The sequence below is a fragment of the Pseudoliparis swirei genome, chromosome 6 (assembly GCF_029220125.1).
Source record: "Pseudoliparis swirei isolate HS2019 ecotype Mariana Trench chromosome 6, NWPU_hadal_v1, whole genome shotgun sequence".
NCBI lineage: Eukaryota > Metazoa > Chordata > Actinopteri > Perciformes > Liparidae > Pseudoliparis > Pseudoliparis swirei.
In genome coordinates, this window is record NC_079393.1 from 26264303 (window position 1) to 26281175 (window position 16873).

The following is a 16873-nucleotide window of genomic DNA, read 5'->3' on the forward strand; positions in this document are numbered from 1 at the left end:
AGGGACGGCGGGGACACCGCTGCAAAGCTGAAACCTCACTGGCCCGGACAGGTGGACAGATTGACAAGTGACTTTTTTTGCTCGGTCCCGATGCTCGCGCACGGAGCTCTGTGGCGCGCGAGACGGAGATCGATAAATGTTAACGCAACGCGTAGAGACAGAGATGACATGCTGCTGTGGAGATACGATCAACAACAGACGTTTAGTTTAATAAAAGAACAAAGACGTGCTATAGAGAACATGTCAGGGGGCGGGCCAATCTTTTTAATGTCATGCGATCTACCGACACTACGCCGCGATCGACTGGCAGGTCGCGATCGACGTGTTGAGACCCCTGATCTACAGGAAGTAAAAGTCGTAACAAGGTTTCCGTAGGTGAACCTGCGGAAGGATCATTACCGATGAACAGACCGTCTGCATGAGCAACCCTGTATCACAACAATTACGTTCCCCCAGACCTAAAATGCAATTTGCAGTTACGTTTGACTGAAACGTATTTCTCTCCAAATTACGTTTGACTGAAACGTATTTCTCTCCAGATTACGTTTGCATTTGACGTATTATAATTACAAATACGTCTCTGATCAACGTATCTTTGCCGTTTGTTAGGCCTATCTCTCTTTTCTACAATGCTGTTATGAATTGTAAAAAGCGTCCTCTAGTCTTATTTATTATTATTTTATCTGTTGTTTCGCCTGCGTATTATGACAGCAATAGGCGTTGTAAAGATCATATGAATTGGCGTGAAGACTTACTGCTGGTGACTCTCTTTTATTTTATTTTTTTAGGTGACAATACATTAATTAAAACTCGTACACTATCACCACCTTAACAGAGTTAGTCCCATACGGGTCAAATCAACTATTAAACTTGTTATAAAATTCGCATCTGTCCGTAATCTATACCATAAAGTTCGCATTTTAACCTTAAAAAAAAGTGCGCTTCCTTTTAAGCTTTCAAAATAAAAGTACGATTTATCTGTTAAGCGGAAGTAGTATAAAACGTCTATATTTATTCAAACAATACAATATAAAAGGCATATATACATCAAAATTAATAAGGAAAATGCTAAACAGTCAAACAACTCAAAACAATAAACCTTTCATGGCGTTATTTCCAGGCGTATTTACTTCTCATCAAACAAAAAGAGCATGTACCCGGAAAAATCTGGGAAATAATTTGGGAATTGTTAATAAAACATGATTTACCCTTCAACTTCCACTGATATGCATGCAAACTAAGACATCATTTCACACACACACACACACACACACACACACACACACACACACACACACACACACACACACACACACACACTGACAGAAACACATAGTCACTCATATACGTACACACACACACAGGCAGAGACACACACATACTCACACACACAAACACACACTCTCATACGCACACACTCTTACACACGCACACATACACAGACAGACACACACACACACACACACACAGAATGACAGACACACACACACAGACACACACTCTCACACACAGACACACACTCAGACACACACATACAGACACTCACATACATACAAACACAGGCAGAATCACACACACGCACACACACCCACACACACACAAATACACACGCACACACACTCATATTCTGCAGACTGACCCTTGACCTCCCAATTGTCTCTCAGATATAACCCTACTGCTTTATATTTAATATATTATATTTACCTAAATATAATACTTTGAGGTCATGAGGGGAATCCCCTCCAAAACTTTCACAAGAGAAAATTGTCACCGTGCCAATAACCCTTATACGATCCTTAAAACCAGTCTTTTAGTTAATTTTTCATCCATTCAATCAACTTAAAGATCTGGATTATTTTCAAATTCAAAGAAGGGCATCTGAATATGAATACCCTACAGGTTTGGACCGATAGCTCTGAGCTAAGGGCCCCAAAAACAGGTCCAAATGGTCAAATTGGGCCTTATTCTCTTAAATTTGCATATTTTTTGACAAGTGCAAAAATGGCCATAATCTCCTAAATATTCGTCCTGGAAATCCCAAATTGAACACAGACACTCAGGACAGGGCCTACAATGAGGTGATGGGGTGAAATTTCCTCCGAAACACCCACAAGAGTTAATTGGCTGTCTGAAATCCAGGACTTGAAGAGGGTGTGTGGTTTAACAAATCTGAGACCCTGTTGTGAGCTTGGGCTGATTTTAACTTTTTTTTCTTCTAAACATGTCAGAGCTTAGCTTTCTTTTGCAGGTTGTAGCCACTCCCAAATGGGGCCCAAGCATGTAGGCTGGCCACATATAGCACTTAGCATCCCTGCTTGGGAAGGGTTTAAAAACACAGAAAAAACAAAATTCCTTCCTTCAAAGATTAACAACTCCTTAAATGTTTGTACTATATGAACAATTTCAATTGTATTCTACCCCATTTGGGAGTGGCTACAACCTGGAAAAGAAAGCTAAGCTCTGACATGTTTACCCAATTTGACCCTTTGGACCTGTTTTTGGGGCCCTTAACTCAGAGCTATCGGTCCAAAACGTTAGGGTATTCATATTCAGAGGGCCCTCTTTGAATCTGAAAATAATCCAAATCTTTAAGTTGATTGAAAGTATAACAAATGTTCTAAAAGACTGGTTTTAAGGATCGTACAAGGGTTATTGGCACGGTGACAATTTTCTCTTGTGAAAGTTTTGGAGGGGATTCCCCCCATGACCTCAAAGTCTTATATTTAGGTAAATATAATATATTAAATATAAAGCAGTAGGGTTATATCTGAGAGACAATTGGGAGGTCAAGGGTCAGTCTGCAGAGTATGCGTGTGTGTGCATGTGTAAATGTGTGTGTGTGGGTGTGTGTGTGAGTGTGTGTCTCTGCCTGTGTGTGTATGTATGTGAGTGTCTGTATGTGTGTCTGAGTGTGTCTGTCATTCTGTGTGTGTGTGTGTGTGTGTGAGTGTGTGTGTGCGTGTGTAAGAGTGTGTGCGTATGAGAGTGTGTGTCTGTGTGTGAGTATGTGTGTGTCTCTGCCTGTGTGTGTGTACGTATATGAGTGTCTATGTGTTTCTGTAGCAATCACCTGTAGCCCCGCCCCTAAAGCGCCCCCCGCTTTATGGTCTGACTCTACATCATGTACTAAATGATGACATCATGCTGCATAGAAGAAGACTTGAAACTAGAGACTGAGACATAAACTCATGTTTACAATGTTTACTGAGGGAATACATCAAGAGAAGTAGAGTTACTATATAGACTTCTATACAACCAGAGGAGCCCCCTGGTGGTCAGGAGAGAGAATGCAGCTTTAACACATGAAGCATATACTTCTATACAACCAGAGGAGTCGCCCCCTGGTGGTCAGGAGAGAATGCAGCTTTAACACATGAAGCATAGACTTCTATACAACCAGAGGAGTCACCCCCTGGTGGTCAGGAGAAAGAATGCAGCTTTAACACATGAAGCATAGACTTCTATACAACCAGAGGAGTCGCCCCCTGGTGGTCAGGAGAGAGAATGCAGATTTAACACATGAAGCATAGACTTCTATACAACCAGAGGAGTCGCCCCCTGGTGGTCAGGAGAGAGAATGCAGCTTTAACACATGAAGCATAGACTTCTATACAACCAGAGGAGTCACCCCCTGGTGGTCAGGAGAAAGAATGCAGCTTTAACACATGAAGCATAGACTTCTATACAACCAGAGGAGTCGCCCCCTGGTGGTCAGGAGAGAGAATGCAGCTTTAACACATGAAGCATAGACTTCTATACAACCAGAGGAGTCGCCCCTGGTGGTCAGGAGAGAGAATGCAGCTTTAACACATGAAGCATAGACTTCTATACAACCAGAGGAGTCGCCCCCTGGTGGTCAGGAGAGAGAATGCAGCTTTAACACATGAAGCATAGACTTCTATACAACCAGAGGAGTCACCCCCTGGTGGTCAGGAGAAATAATGCAGCTTTAACACATGAAGCATAGACTTCTATACAACCAGAGGAGTCGCCCCCTGGTGGTCAGGAGAGAGAATGCAGCTTTAACACATGAAGCATAGACTTCTATACGTGACTCGATCCCAAAGTCAAAGCACAGATGCGAATAAAGCAAAACATTTGCCCGACGCTGAGTTGCGAAAGCCAACCGGCGTTGAGATGCTCCGCCCGTCACCCGGACACGAGGGCGCTGTGGGATGTCAACAACAAGTATAAAGCATAAATAGTGGTTATTTCTTCCGGAGTAAAGCCACGGAGATAAGCCCCGCCCCCTCTAAGGCGCGAATGAAGAGAATGAACCACAAATAGTGGGGCGAGTTCAATGAGGGAATGCAGCATCCTATCCTCTGTCAGGTGTGTGTGTGTGTGTGTGAGACCCACAAAGGTTATATAACCCAGTTCTGCTCATGCTCAGTAGAGCCGCCCTCCATCAGTGACTCAGCCAATCAGAGCGAGGCCTCTCCTCTCCAGAACATTCTGTTGGTCATGAGTTCTGTCTTCACGGAGTCGAATGAGTGACGAGTCACATGCCAGATCTCTGAGACGACTCCCGTCATCGGAACGCCCAAAATAGCCGTAAAGTGTGTGAACGTGTTCCTGTGAGCGGTGTGTAACCGTGTGTGTGACGGACTGGAGTCTTGGTGCTGGTGGGCGGGGCCACAGAACCTCCGTCCGCCACGCTGTTAGCGCGCTGACGTTAGCGTTTAGCTCCAAGCAGCCGAGTGCGTTCCACATACATGTTTTATACACGGGGCAAAAGAGAAGGTCAAGAAGAGAAGATCAGAGGTTCTATATAAATGTATTTTAGAGGCTCTAGACTCTTTTGCTGTCTATATATATTTATATATATAACTTGAGAATAATCTAACACCTTAGAGTCGTCTGATTGGCCGTGTGCCTCCAGCCATCCCTTCATCTCTTATCAAGTCAAGATAGGGGGGGGGGGGCTGACCCCAGAAAGACAACCACTTCGCTCACACCTACAAACACATGTCAGGGCTCCAGACTGCGACCAAATGGTCGCATTTTGCGCCTAAAATTAGACACAGTGCGAGTAAATTTTTCATCAACTCGCGCATGCGCGACCAGTAAATTAGCAGATTTCTTTTTTTTGTTATTAAATATTTTTGTTGCTTACAAACTTGTTCTACACTTCAGCCCACTATAGTTAGCGGTAATGCCTGAATGACTGGTTTGCTAACCGACATTAACTCCAGAAGAAGAAGAAAGGAGACGAAAACCGAAGAAGAAGAAGGCTGGCCTGTGTGTGAGAGGGGGGGGGGCTAATGTGTGAAAAGAGGCGCACCGCAGCGGAGGGCCGCAGAGTGAGAGGTCCACGAGGGGATCCTCACCACCGAGCGGCGTCCCCGTCCCCCGAGTTGAATCTCTGGGTCAACTCAGCCGACTCTCACATGTCTGCCCCTGGAGACTGATGCTCACGGTAAACACATTCCATCAGGAGCGCGCGAGGATTTTGATAAAGTTAGCGGAAGGATTTAAGTGACAACATCCGGTTTGGCAAAGTTAACGGAAAGAACCACGTGAAACAACATCCGTTTATCAAAATAAGATGTCGACAAATCATACACTAACACAGTGGTCACCAACCTTTTTGAGCCCAAGATCACTGACCTCCACCTTCATGACCGGCAAGATCTACCTATTGAGGCGTTGAGAGAAAACATCTTGAATCTTGAATCTTGATTTATGACTTGAGGCTTTTTATTTGGCCTAATTCTAATTGAATGAAATCAAAACACATTGGTCCAGCTTTCAAATTGATGAGACCAGGAACACAGAATTTAAGTGCAAAAAAAAAGTAAGATATTTGTTCACCACACACAATATGAACAAGAAAAAACACATTTCAATGAGCAGCTGGATAAACTACCAATATAAATGTTGTATTTATTTACATTACAACACGACACTGACAACATGATCAGTCAGTGCAACTCATGTAAGTTCAGCTCTCATCATAATGCCATCAAGTCATGTGACTCCAGTCAGTGTGATGGCTGTGACTGAACTCTGTCTGTGAGCTTGTAGTTAGTTCATAAGCACAGACAGACAGTCTGAGGCCGTCTGTGAGCTGCTGTCAGTAATCCAGCTCCTGGTCTCTGATTTGGTGATTTTCTCAACTTCACTGACGAGTTTTTCGGGGCAAATGTGGTATTCATTAAAGTTTTATCATCTGGGACTGGTTCTGAAGTCAGCCCGTTGGTGAATACATTCACATCAGCTCTAAAGACATCCTCAGATTTAAATAATTATAATAATAATAAATATGAGAATCACCATTTGTGACTCCTGCATCTGTGCTTTTTCAAATAATAGAATAAATATAATTGCAATCACTTTCAAGTAAACCAGATTGCTCCATCAGACAAGAAAAAAAGCTAAATGTTGAGCTTTTGTTTTGAAGGACAAAAGCAGAAAAGCCGATCTCACGGAGGTAAAACCTGGCAAATCGCCAATAATCTCGGCAGTTGCGCATGCGCAGGCGTAACCTGTAAATGCCGTAACGTAAACATTTACACTAAGGTACAGGCATTACAACATGTATTTATTGATGACGTAGTTGTATGTCCTTGTACTTTGAACTTGTGTAATATGTAAAGTTATGAATAAAGGTCTTTCTGCATTTCCCCTGCGCCTAACTTGTGGTACACTCCCCTCTTTCAGGAGCACAGCTGACAACACGGCTGTCAGAGAACCCGCTTTCAGGCGTTCATTAAAATCAGGCGGAGATCTTTTCTGACGTCGATGTTCCAGTCAGGAAGAAAACGTTTCAGAAGACACTTCAGAAAATGTTCGAGAACGAGGAACAATGTGTTTCTGATTTTATTTTCATTTTATTTTGGAGATCGACAGGGAACGTCTCCGAGATCGACCGGTCGATCGCGATCGACGGGTTGGCGACCACTGCACTAACATATAAAAGTAAACAATGAACTGATGTTGTATCTTTATAGATAGTTTCTGAGATTTAGCTTAAATTATGCTAACATTAAAACATTTTTAGGACCAAGGAAGAGTTTATAAAAATTAGTCAGTCTTTTGTATGTTAAGAAAAGTCCTGTATATAGATTTCCCCAAGAGTTCCAGGAAATGAATGATGCAGATGTGTTCCATACATATCTGAAATCCCCTACAATAGCAATCAAACAATTTTAATGTATCAATTAGGACATTTTTCAAAGTAAAAGTCCTAAATGTTTAAAGAAATCGGTAATTTCTTTAATGTTTGAGTTGCTTTATATATGTATTTCCTTATAGTCCTAGGCAATAATGCTACACAATAAATAGAATGCTTCAATCAACACCGTGATCGGTGATTGGTATTATCGGATCGGCAGATACTGATTTCAGTGATCGGTGATCGGTATTATCGGTGATCGGCAGATACTGATTTCAGTGATCGGTGATCGGTATTATCGGTGATCGGCAGATACTGATTGCAGTGATCGGTGATCGGCACCAAAAACCTGATCGGTGCATCTCTTGAAACCAACAAATGTTTTGATTGGCCACATCGAAGTGCAACATGCACATGCTCAAGGTATGTTTTCTTCAAATATGTTTAAACTCAATACAGTAACTTCTGAAGAGTTCTCTGTTGTGAATGTTTTGCAGTTCATGAAGGCAAACAGGCATAAGATTGTATATTGTCAAATTATTTATCAGTAATACAGTAAAAATGATGGGAAAACTTTGCAAGTCGATTTATAGTGTGTCAGGGTTTTTCCTGCAGAGAAAATTTGGCGGCGACTAAGCCGTTTTCGGCGCCTATGACAAATCCGAGCGCCTAAGGCAAAAAAGTCTGCGATTAAAAACTACGAACTTCGATGTCGGCATCGCATCGCTCTGTCACGAGCCGAGAATTGTTGACGGGGTAGACGAAAATTACAGAGTGGCGGGTGGAGATTTCACCCTGTTATAATAGTAGGGGAAACACTGGAGTTGATAAGCGTGTCTTCTTGTCTGATCAATACACAACTGTGAGGTGCGTGAATGGACCGAGCGGCCAGCTGCTGATCACTCACTCAACAGCTCGACCTGCACGAACATTTTTTTTGGGGAGCACCGAAGACCCATTTTGACCCAGGAAAAACCCTGTGTGCGCCCCTAAATTTTCTGCTTGCGCCCCTAAAATTTTAAGTTAGGGGCCACTGTGCTCCTAGTAAAAAAAGTTAGTCTGGAGCCCTGCATGTTTAGAGTCATCGGGGAACCTGTGAGGAAACTATAACAAATGGGTACCTCCTCCTCCTCCTCCTCCTCCTCCTGCTGCCTCTTTACTCGCCGGCCTGTCCTTAAATGTGACGTTGGTGCTTATTTATTTATTTCTATATGATGTCATGTGGACATGAGGCGTGTCAGAAAGGCCTAAACCTCGACGATGGCGCGACACAATCATGTCCAGTTTCTCTCATTCCGATAATGAGGGCATGATAAGGAATACACGTGGATATACAGGGTCATTGTCTCCCTCCCCAGCCAGTGTCCTCGCCCTCTAACCCTCTGCAGCAGTCCTCTCTGGTCTGCGAGCTCCACAATTCGCTGACACGCGTCTGTAAAACTCGAGTCCCATAAATTCCTGCGCTAGATGGCGACTGTGTTCTCGTGTTTCACGGCTCAGAGAGAGGAGCCTCCAGAGAGCTGCAGGTGTGTGTGGAGCTGCTGGTGTGTGTGTGGAGCTGCTGGTGGAGCTGGTGGTGTCTCACTGTGTGTGTGTGTGTGTGTGTTGTTAAGAAACGCGCACGTAAACCGATTCGATCGCCTCGGGTGGAAGACGGAAAGAAAAGTCACGCCGCTTATTCTCTTGTGTGGGGAAAGAGGAGAGGAGAGAAAAGGAGAGGAGCGGGGAGAGGGGAGAGGAGAGATGGAGAGGAGGGGGGAAGGCTCACACCGGTAACTTTATTGAGGGGAATAAGCGTGCTCTACTGACAGACGTGTAGCAAACTGTCGTAAAAGCACGTCGGCGACGCCCAGGGCGCTTCACCAGCGCTGCTAACCTGTCGCACTGGAGGACGCGGGTCCACGGGTCACGATGCCCGGCCTCTCTGACGATCTGACGATCGCCTCACGGTATCCGCCTTGCGCGAGGGGAGAGGAAACTCGGCGAGGCGAAGACCGAGTTAAGGGGGAGGGAGGCGGAGATCAGTAACTCCCTCTATATGATTCTGCGACCGTTCGGGCCTGATGAGCGACGCGCGTGCCCCTCGACAGTGGTCGCTGTTCGGCTCGGCGCGCGACACCCCGAGATGATGTCAGATCGATCTCCGCGGAGAGAAACGCTGTTTCTTCAATTATCGGGTCTCACCCCAACACGCTCGAGGGTAATAGGCTCGTAGAGCGGCTGGCGGGACACTTAGAAATATTCTATTTTTAGGACAACCTCCGCGACGAGGACTCGAGCGTTACGAGTCCCTCTCTTGGTCCCCGAACCAACCACGGCTCGGCCGAGAGACGGAGGTCTACCGGCTGCAGCGATATCTCTCTTCAGTACAAAATGTCAGTTACAAGTGTGTGAGGAATCAGTATGTGCCCTGGGTAACTGAGGTCAGTGGGTGTAGCCGTGCAGATGTCGCTCAGACTCACCTCGGGGGCCGCGGGGTCCGCTCTCGGGTCTCCGCCTTCGGTCTCCCCGGGTGGGTCGACAGGTGAAGAAATAGGTCTCACAAAAAGTAGGTCCACAAACCGAATGTAAAGTTTTAAGACTGCAAGGCAGCAAGTATTTTATTCAAAAATAGAAAGAAGAAATAAACAAAGTACAATTACAAGTGAGTTCCCTCACGGAAGCCTGACGCAAAATCACAACAACTAAAAAACTCTCTCTTTTTTTAAAACTCTCTCTGTTCGTCACCTTTATACCCTCTGGCCCTTCCTACTTTTACCGGACCTCCCCCCCCCCCCCCCGGGGTGCTGATGGGGGTTCACCCCCCCCTCTCTTCTCGGGAGGTTCTGGAGAGACTCTCTGTCCCACATCAAAGAGGGGGACCGTTGTCTTAGCTGGTTTAGATGAGCTCGGTCACCTCTGTGACCTGTCTCCGGGTGTCTCATCTTATCTCTCCGGCTCGTAGGGAAAGTCCCCTCTTTACAGCCCCTTCCAGACTCGGTGAGACTTCCCGTGGGCAGTGACGCAGAACACATTATAACCGGGGGTCAGGATACAGAACATATGGGGGACATAGGTTACATTATCATATCAAAGACCATTGATCTACAGGCAGGTTAACAAACATGAATTCAGGCTTGTGTTGATTCACTCCGCAATAACATCATCTTGGGCCCGTATGGTGAGGATATGGGCTCCGAACACATAATTAAACAAGTCTTCATTTGAATATCACAAGAGTTGCCAAGTTTACATCTCGTGTCGAGTGGGGCCCCTGAGTGAGATCAGTCCAGAGGGTCACCGGTTGTAAACGCCTCCGCTGACCACTCAGGACCCCTGTTCTCTTCGCACCTGGCCCTCTGCTTATTGTCCTAGCGATGGCCTCGACGCTTTTATTTGATCATACAGCCACTCTCCCCGTCGGCCTGATGGATTCCTGGTTGCTTTCCTGTTATTGTTGTCTAATGGAACTGGGGTCACCTTTGATCTAGCAGACATGTGTGAGTCATCACGTGTTATCATTATTATTAAAGCTCAATGTTGAGCTCTTGTTTTGAAGGGCAATGGTAGAACTCAAGGAGGTAACACCTGGTAAGTCGCCAAGAATCTCGGCCGTCGCGCAATCAGATGTTTTGTTTATGATTTGTCGACCAATCAGAGGTCTTCTTCGAATCTCATATTAATGAGATGCCAAGTTATAATTATGAGATACTATCTATTATGAGATAATATCTATTTTGGTCTCAACGTACAGACGCGTGTGGTTGCGATAGACGCAAATCTTTTCCTGGCGGCGAGTTTTCGGCACTGCGAATTTTGCCTTTTTGCATCTTTGGGTTATATAATTTAATCAAATCATGAACTGCAAGTAACCACATAAATATGCTTAATATTTGTTGATTTCATTTAATTATAATCTGGATGTAACAGAGTGGAAATCATACCAGTGAAAAATACATTTCATAAATGAAGAATATTCATTTAACATGCAAATTATAAATGTAACTTTCTTAAGCAACCATTTAAACATTTATCATGAACACACATATTTAGTTTGAAAAGAAAAACCAGCAGCTGCAGCTTGCTTACAAACTCTGGGACAAATATGGAAGAACAACATTGAACCAATTTTTCAACACTCCAGGAATAAACAGGCTTCTTCTGTACATTTCATTTCTGAAAGGACAACATGAAAAACAGCGAAATAGAGAAAAGTCATGTCAATATGTTGTTTCTTAAAAATATGCGACCAAGGTTAAAACATTGAGAGGAAATAAAACAGTGAACACAGTGCACATGTGTGTGAAGTATTGCAAAGTAGAGTTATATGACTTTGGAATTCAGGGACACACAAAATATATTTCTCCTCCATTTCTCTCCATTAAACGTCAGCGCAGGAATCATATTCATGAGCACATCTTGTGTCACCTTCACCCAGCTGACCCCACCTGTACCTGGTGGCCTTACACTGGCTCAAGAGACACATGTGGGACTATAGAGCGCTATCAAGGTGCACACAATATTATTTTATTTATTTTACAAACAAGCTGAGACAGAAGCAGTCGGCCTGAAGTTTACTGTCTATTAGAGTGTTGTGGTCTTCTTTGCTGCCTGAGGAGGGGGGGGGGGGGTCTTGCTGGTGCTGCTATCTGCAGCCTCGTCACCTCGAGATGCCGATAAATCTCACACACTGTCTCTTGAATTGAAATTCAACTCTCCAGTCCATGAGCTGCAGTCCCAACAACAACAACCACAAGGGTGAGACAGCAACCAGAGGGTCTCTCCTCCTCCTCCTCCTCCTCCTCACACACACACATTCTTGACGGTGGTCACAGCAGGGAGCTGCTCCATGGAGCATCAAGGTAACGCGTGTTGTGTTTATAATAACTGAAAAGTCTCCAGATCGTCTCTGACGTCACGTGTTCCATCTTTTGTGATCATTGGACGTTCATATTATTCTGTCTCCTGCTCAAACTTCATTCTGAGGGTTTTACTATTCATATTAAAGTAACCTGCAACATGTAGGTAAAGATTATAGATGACGTGTAAAACTGACTAAAGATGATCTGTAACTAATGTGTATAGCAACATGTTCTGATGAAGTGAGGATGAGACACATATGTATTATAATGTGTAGCTCTTGGCTAAGATGAGGGACATATTGTGTGATTTAATGAGAACAATCAAAAAGAGTATCAAGTATCTGTTGAATGTTCAAAGATCTTAAAACTGACTCCAGAACGGGGCTTAAAAAGTCATTAATAATGTCTCAAAATCAACAGTGAAGCTCAGCAGGAGCCAACGGCTCTCATTACTGGGCTGTGCTGCGTTCAGGGCCAGCTGGACTTTGAACGTCTCACATGTGTAGAAAATAAAAGCCAAAGACTAGATTCCACTGGATGGGTTGAACTGGCGATGCTGATGTCTTCATGTGTAGAGGAGAACATGTTGACATGATGTCTTCATAGAGGAGAACATGTTGACATGATGTCTTCATAGAGGAGAACATGTTGACATGATGTCTTCATAGAGAACATGTTGACATGATGTCTTCATGGAGGAGAACATGTTGACATGATGTCTTTATAGAGAACATGTTGACATGATGTCTTCATAGAGAACATGTTGACATGTCTTTATAGAGAACATGTTGACATGATGTCTTTATAGAGAACATGTTGACATGATGTCTTCAGAGAGGAGAACATGTTGACATGATGTCTTTATAGAGAACATATTGACATGATGTCTTCAGAGAGGAGAACATGTTGACATGATGTCTTCATAGAGGAGAACATGTTGACATGATGTCTTCATAGAGGAGAACATGTTGACATGTCTTCATGGAGGAGAACATGTTGACATGATGTCTTCAGAGAGGAGAACATGTTGACATGATGTCTTCATAGAGGAGAACATGTTGACATGATGTCTTTATAGAGAACATGTTGACATGATGTCTTTATAGAGGAGAACATGTTGACATGATGTCTTTATAGAGGAGAACATGTTGACATGATGTCTTCATAGAGGCGAACATGTTGACATGAAGTCTTCATAGAGGAGAACATGTTGACATGTCTTCATAGAGATAACTGATGAAATACAGTCTGCTGACATATTCTTGGTGGAGGATCTCAACTCAACAAATGTCAGCAGACTGGATCGCTATGACAGCAGCTACAAGCACAACAGGAACACTCGGTGGCTCATAAAATACATGACAAATAACAGAGCAAATAATGCTAAACAAAACAAACTCGGTGACTACTCTACCCAGATGATATTCTCTTAGTGAAGATGGCTTCGTAGTGGTTAGTGGATAGAGTCCTCCCAGTTGGAAGTGAGTCACTGCCCCAAACGAGGGAGGTCCAGTTTCTCAAGGTCTTGTTGACAAGTGAGGGAGTCGAATAAATGTCAACTTTACCAAAACAACTAAAATGAGTTCTCTCTTGTGTGAGCTAACATGTGACTCTTTAAATGACCACTCCGTGTAAAACATGTTTTACAGAGTGAGCAGCTGAAAGGTTTCTCTCCTGTGTGAGTTAACATGTGTCTCTTTAAATGACTGCTCAGTGTAAAAAATCTTTTACAGACTGAGCAGCTGAAAGGTTTCTCTCCTGTGTGAGTTAACATGTGACTCTTTAAAGTTCCTCTCTCTGTAAAAGATGTTTTACAGACTGAGCAGCTGAAAGGTTTCTCCCCTGTGTGAGTTAACATGTGTCTCTTTAATAAACTGCTCTGTGCAAAAGATCTTTTACAGAGTGAGCAGCTGAAAGGTTTCTCTCCTGTGTGAGTGAACATGTGACTCTTTAAAGTTCCACTGTGTGCAAAACATGTTTTACAGACTGAGCAGCTGAAAGGTTTCTCTCCTGTGTGAGTTAACATGTGACTCTTTAAATTTCCACTGTGTGCAAAACATGTTTTACAGACTGAGCAGCTGAAAGGTTTCTCTCCTGTGTGAGTTAACATGTGACTCTTTAAATGACCACTCCGTGGAAAAGATATTTTACAGACTGAGCATCTGAAAGGTTTCTCTCGTGTGTGAGTGAACATGTGACTCTTTAAAGTTATCCTGTGTGCAAAACATGTTTTACAGACTGAGCAGCTGAAAGGTTTCTCTCCTGTGTGAGTTAACATGTGTCTCTTTAAATGACTGCTCAGTGTAAAAAATCTTTTACAGACTGAGCAGCTGAAAGGTTTCTCTCCTGTGTGAGTTAACATGTGACTCTTTAAAGTTCCTCTCTCTGTAAAAGATGTTTTACAGACTGAGCAGCTGAAAGGTTTCTCCCCTGTGTGAGTTAACATGTGTCTCTTTAATAAACTGCTCTGTGCAAAAGATCTTTTACAGAGTGAGCAGCTGAAAGGTTTCTCTCCTGTGTGAGTGAACATGTGACTCTTTAAAGTTCCACTGTGTGCAAAACATGTTTTACAGACTGAGCAGCTGAAAGGTTTCTCTCCTGTGTGAGTTAACATGTGACTCTTTAAATTTCCACTGTGTGCAAAACATGTTTTACAGACTGAGCAGCTGAAAGGTTTCTCTCCTGTGTGAGTTAACATGTGACTCTTTAAATGACCGCTCCGTGGAAAAGATATTTTACAGACTGAGCATCTGAAAGGTTTCTCTCGTGTGTGAGTGAACATGTGACTCTTTAAAGTTCCTCTCTCTGTAAAAGATGTTTTACAGACTGAGCAGCTGAAAGGTTTCTCTCTTGTGTGAGTTAGCATGTGTTTCTTAAAATTTCCTGATGGTTTCTTACTAGAACTACATTTTGAATCACTGACAGAAACGTCATCATTATTCAACGAGTTTAAACCTGATTGAGGTTCTCTGGTCTTCTTCCAATCAACAGAGTCATCAGTATCTGGTTCAGAAGAGTCTCCAGTCTCCTCGTCAGGATCTGGAGGTCTATCTGCATCTGGGTTCCTGGCTGGTTCTGGTCCTCCACAATCATCTCCATGAGCTTCTATTTCCATCTGTTCAGTTTGTCTTTGATGAAGCTGAGAGGACTGAGCTTCCTCTTCAGCTTCACTCTTCACAGGAGTGAATGAGAACTTGAGACCAGCATCCTCCAGCCCTTGAAGCTGCTCTCCCTCCTGACTGGTCCAGAGTTCCTCATGTTCCTCTTTAATGTGGGGGGGCTCAGGGTTCTCCTGGTCCTCCTGTTCCTCTTTAACTAGCGGGGGCTCTGGATGCACCTGGTCCAGACTGGAGCTCCAGACCTGCTGCTCAGAAGGAACCTCTTCTTTAACCACCAACAGCTGCTGGACGTCTGTGGAAAATAGTAACATACATTTATACATCTTTTGAATCTCATATTATACTGTTATAATAAGTATATCACTGACACATCTGTGAGTTAGTTGTGTATGAGAGAAGCATGACCTCTAAATAAAAAGAACATTACATATCATGTAGCAGACACTTTTATCCAAATCGACTTACAATAAGTGAATTCAATCACGAGTACAAACTCAGAACAACAATAAAGAAAGTAACATTTTTTCAAGAAAGTCAAACTACAAAAATAATACAATAAGTAATACCATAAGTAATGACATGAGTAATACCATAGTGCAATTCAAGTGTGACTGAAATACTAATCTATTTTTATTCAAGGTATAGTCGGAAAAGATGTGTTTTCAAGATGGCGGCGTGTACGGACGCAGCGGCCCCTCTGTCCTGACCATTTGGTGTTTTGTTCTGTTACTAAATGTTTGTGCAAAAGTTCGTTCAAAAATTGTTCGTCTTCGCCTTGTCTGTCTACGTCGGAACACAAATATAGTCGCCAGGTCCTGTTAACCATCGGCAGGACCAAACTACACGGCACTCTGGACGCTGAACAAGCGGAAACACTCGGGATTACTGGATTCGGCCCACGACCACACGGACTCGACCGCCACTCCTCCCCAGAAAGGAGGCGCGCAAGCGTTGTGAGAGGAAGCAGAAGAGGGTAGCGGCGGTACCTGAGCTAGGCTAGCGGCTAGGCCAACTCGTCCAGCCATACCATCCATTATCATGGCTAATGTGCGATCCTTGGACAATCAAATGGACCACATTAGACTGCTGCAGACGGAGCAGCGAGGCGTGAGGAACTGCTGTGTGCTTATCTTCACGGAAACATGGCTAAACGACAACATCCCGACTCTGCTGTGAGACTGGAGCAGCTAACATGCTACCGGCGGACAGAGCCCTAGCTGATGGAGGGAAAACTTCGCGGCGGCGGGTATGTGTTTACATCCGGGACGCATGGTGCCGGGGCGCTGCCGTGGTATGTATCACCACTGGCGGAGTTGCCATCAGTGAACAACAGACGGCTCACCCAGACGGCTTCACCATCTTTGCTGGTGATTTCAACCATGCAAACCTTAAGACTGTCCTTCCCAAACTACACCAGCATGTTGATTTCCCTACAAGAGGAGACAACATTTTGGATCTGGTCTACACAACCCACAAAGGAGCGTACAAGGTCTCTCTGACCACATCACCGTCATGCTAATGCCAGCATACAGACCCAGAGTGAAAGCCTCCAGACCGGTTCTGAAGCAGGTACAGGTGTGGCCAGAGGGGGCCTCCTGCGCTCTCCAAGACTGCTTTGACTCAACAGACTGGGGAATGTTTAAACAGGCAGCCACATACAACTTTTGTGAGTTAACATGTGACTCTTTAAAGTTCCTCTGTGTCTAAAACATCTTTTACAGACTGAGCAGCTGAAAGGTTTCTCTCTTGTGTGAGTTAGCATGTGTTTCTTAAAATTTCCTAATGGTTTCTCACTA

The 16873-nt window shown here is 43.9% G+C and overlaps 1 protein-coding gene across 1 annotated transcript; it reads right to left on the bottom strand.

Annotated features, from left to right (window-relative positions):
• Positions 1-10982: 10982 nt before the first annotated feature.
• LOC130194755 (gastrula zinc finger protein XlCGF57.1-like) lies at positions 10983-15952 on the bottom strand. The gene has a single exon (XM_056415911.1). The coding sequence runs from the start codon at positions 15398-15400 to the stop codon at positions 13532-13534; it is 1869 nt and encodes a 622-aa protein (XP_056271886.1). The 5' UTR covers positions 15401-15952; the 3' UTR covers positions 10983-13531.
• Between the last annotated feature and the right edge of the window lie 921 nt (positions 15953-16873).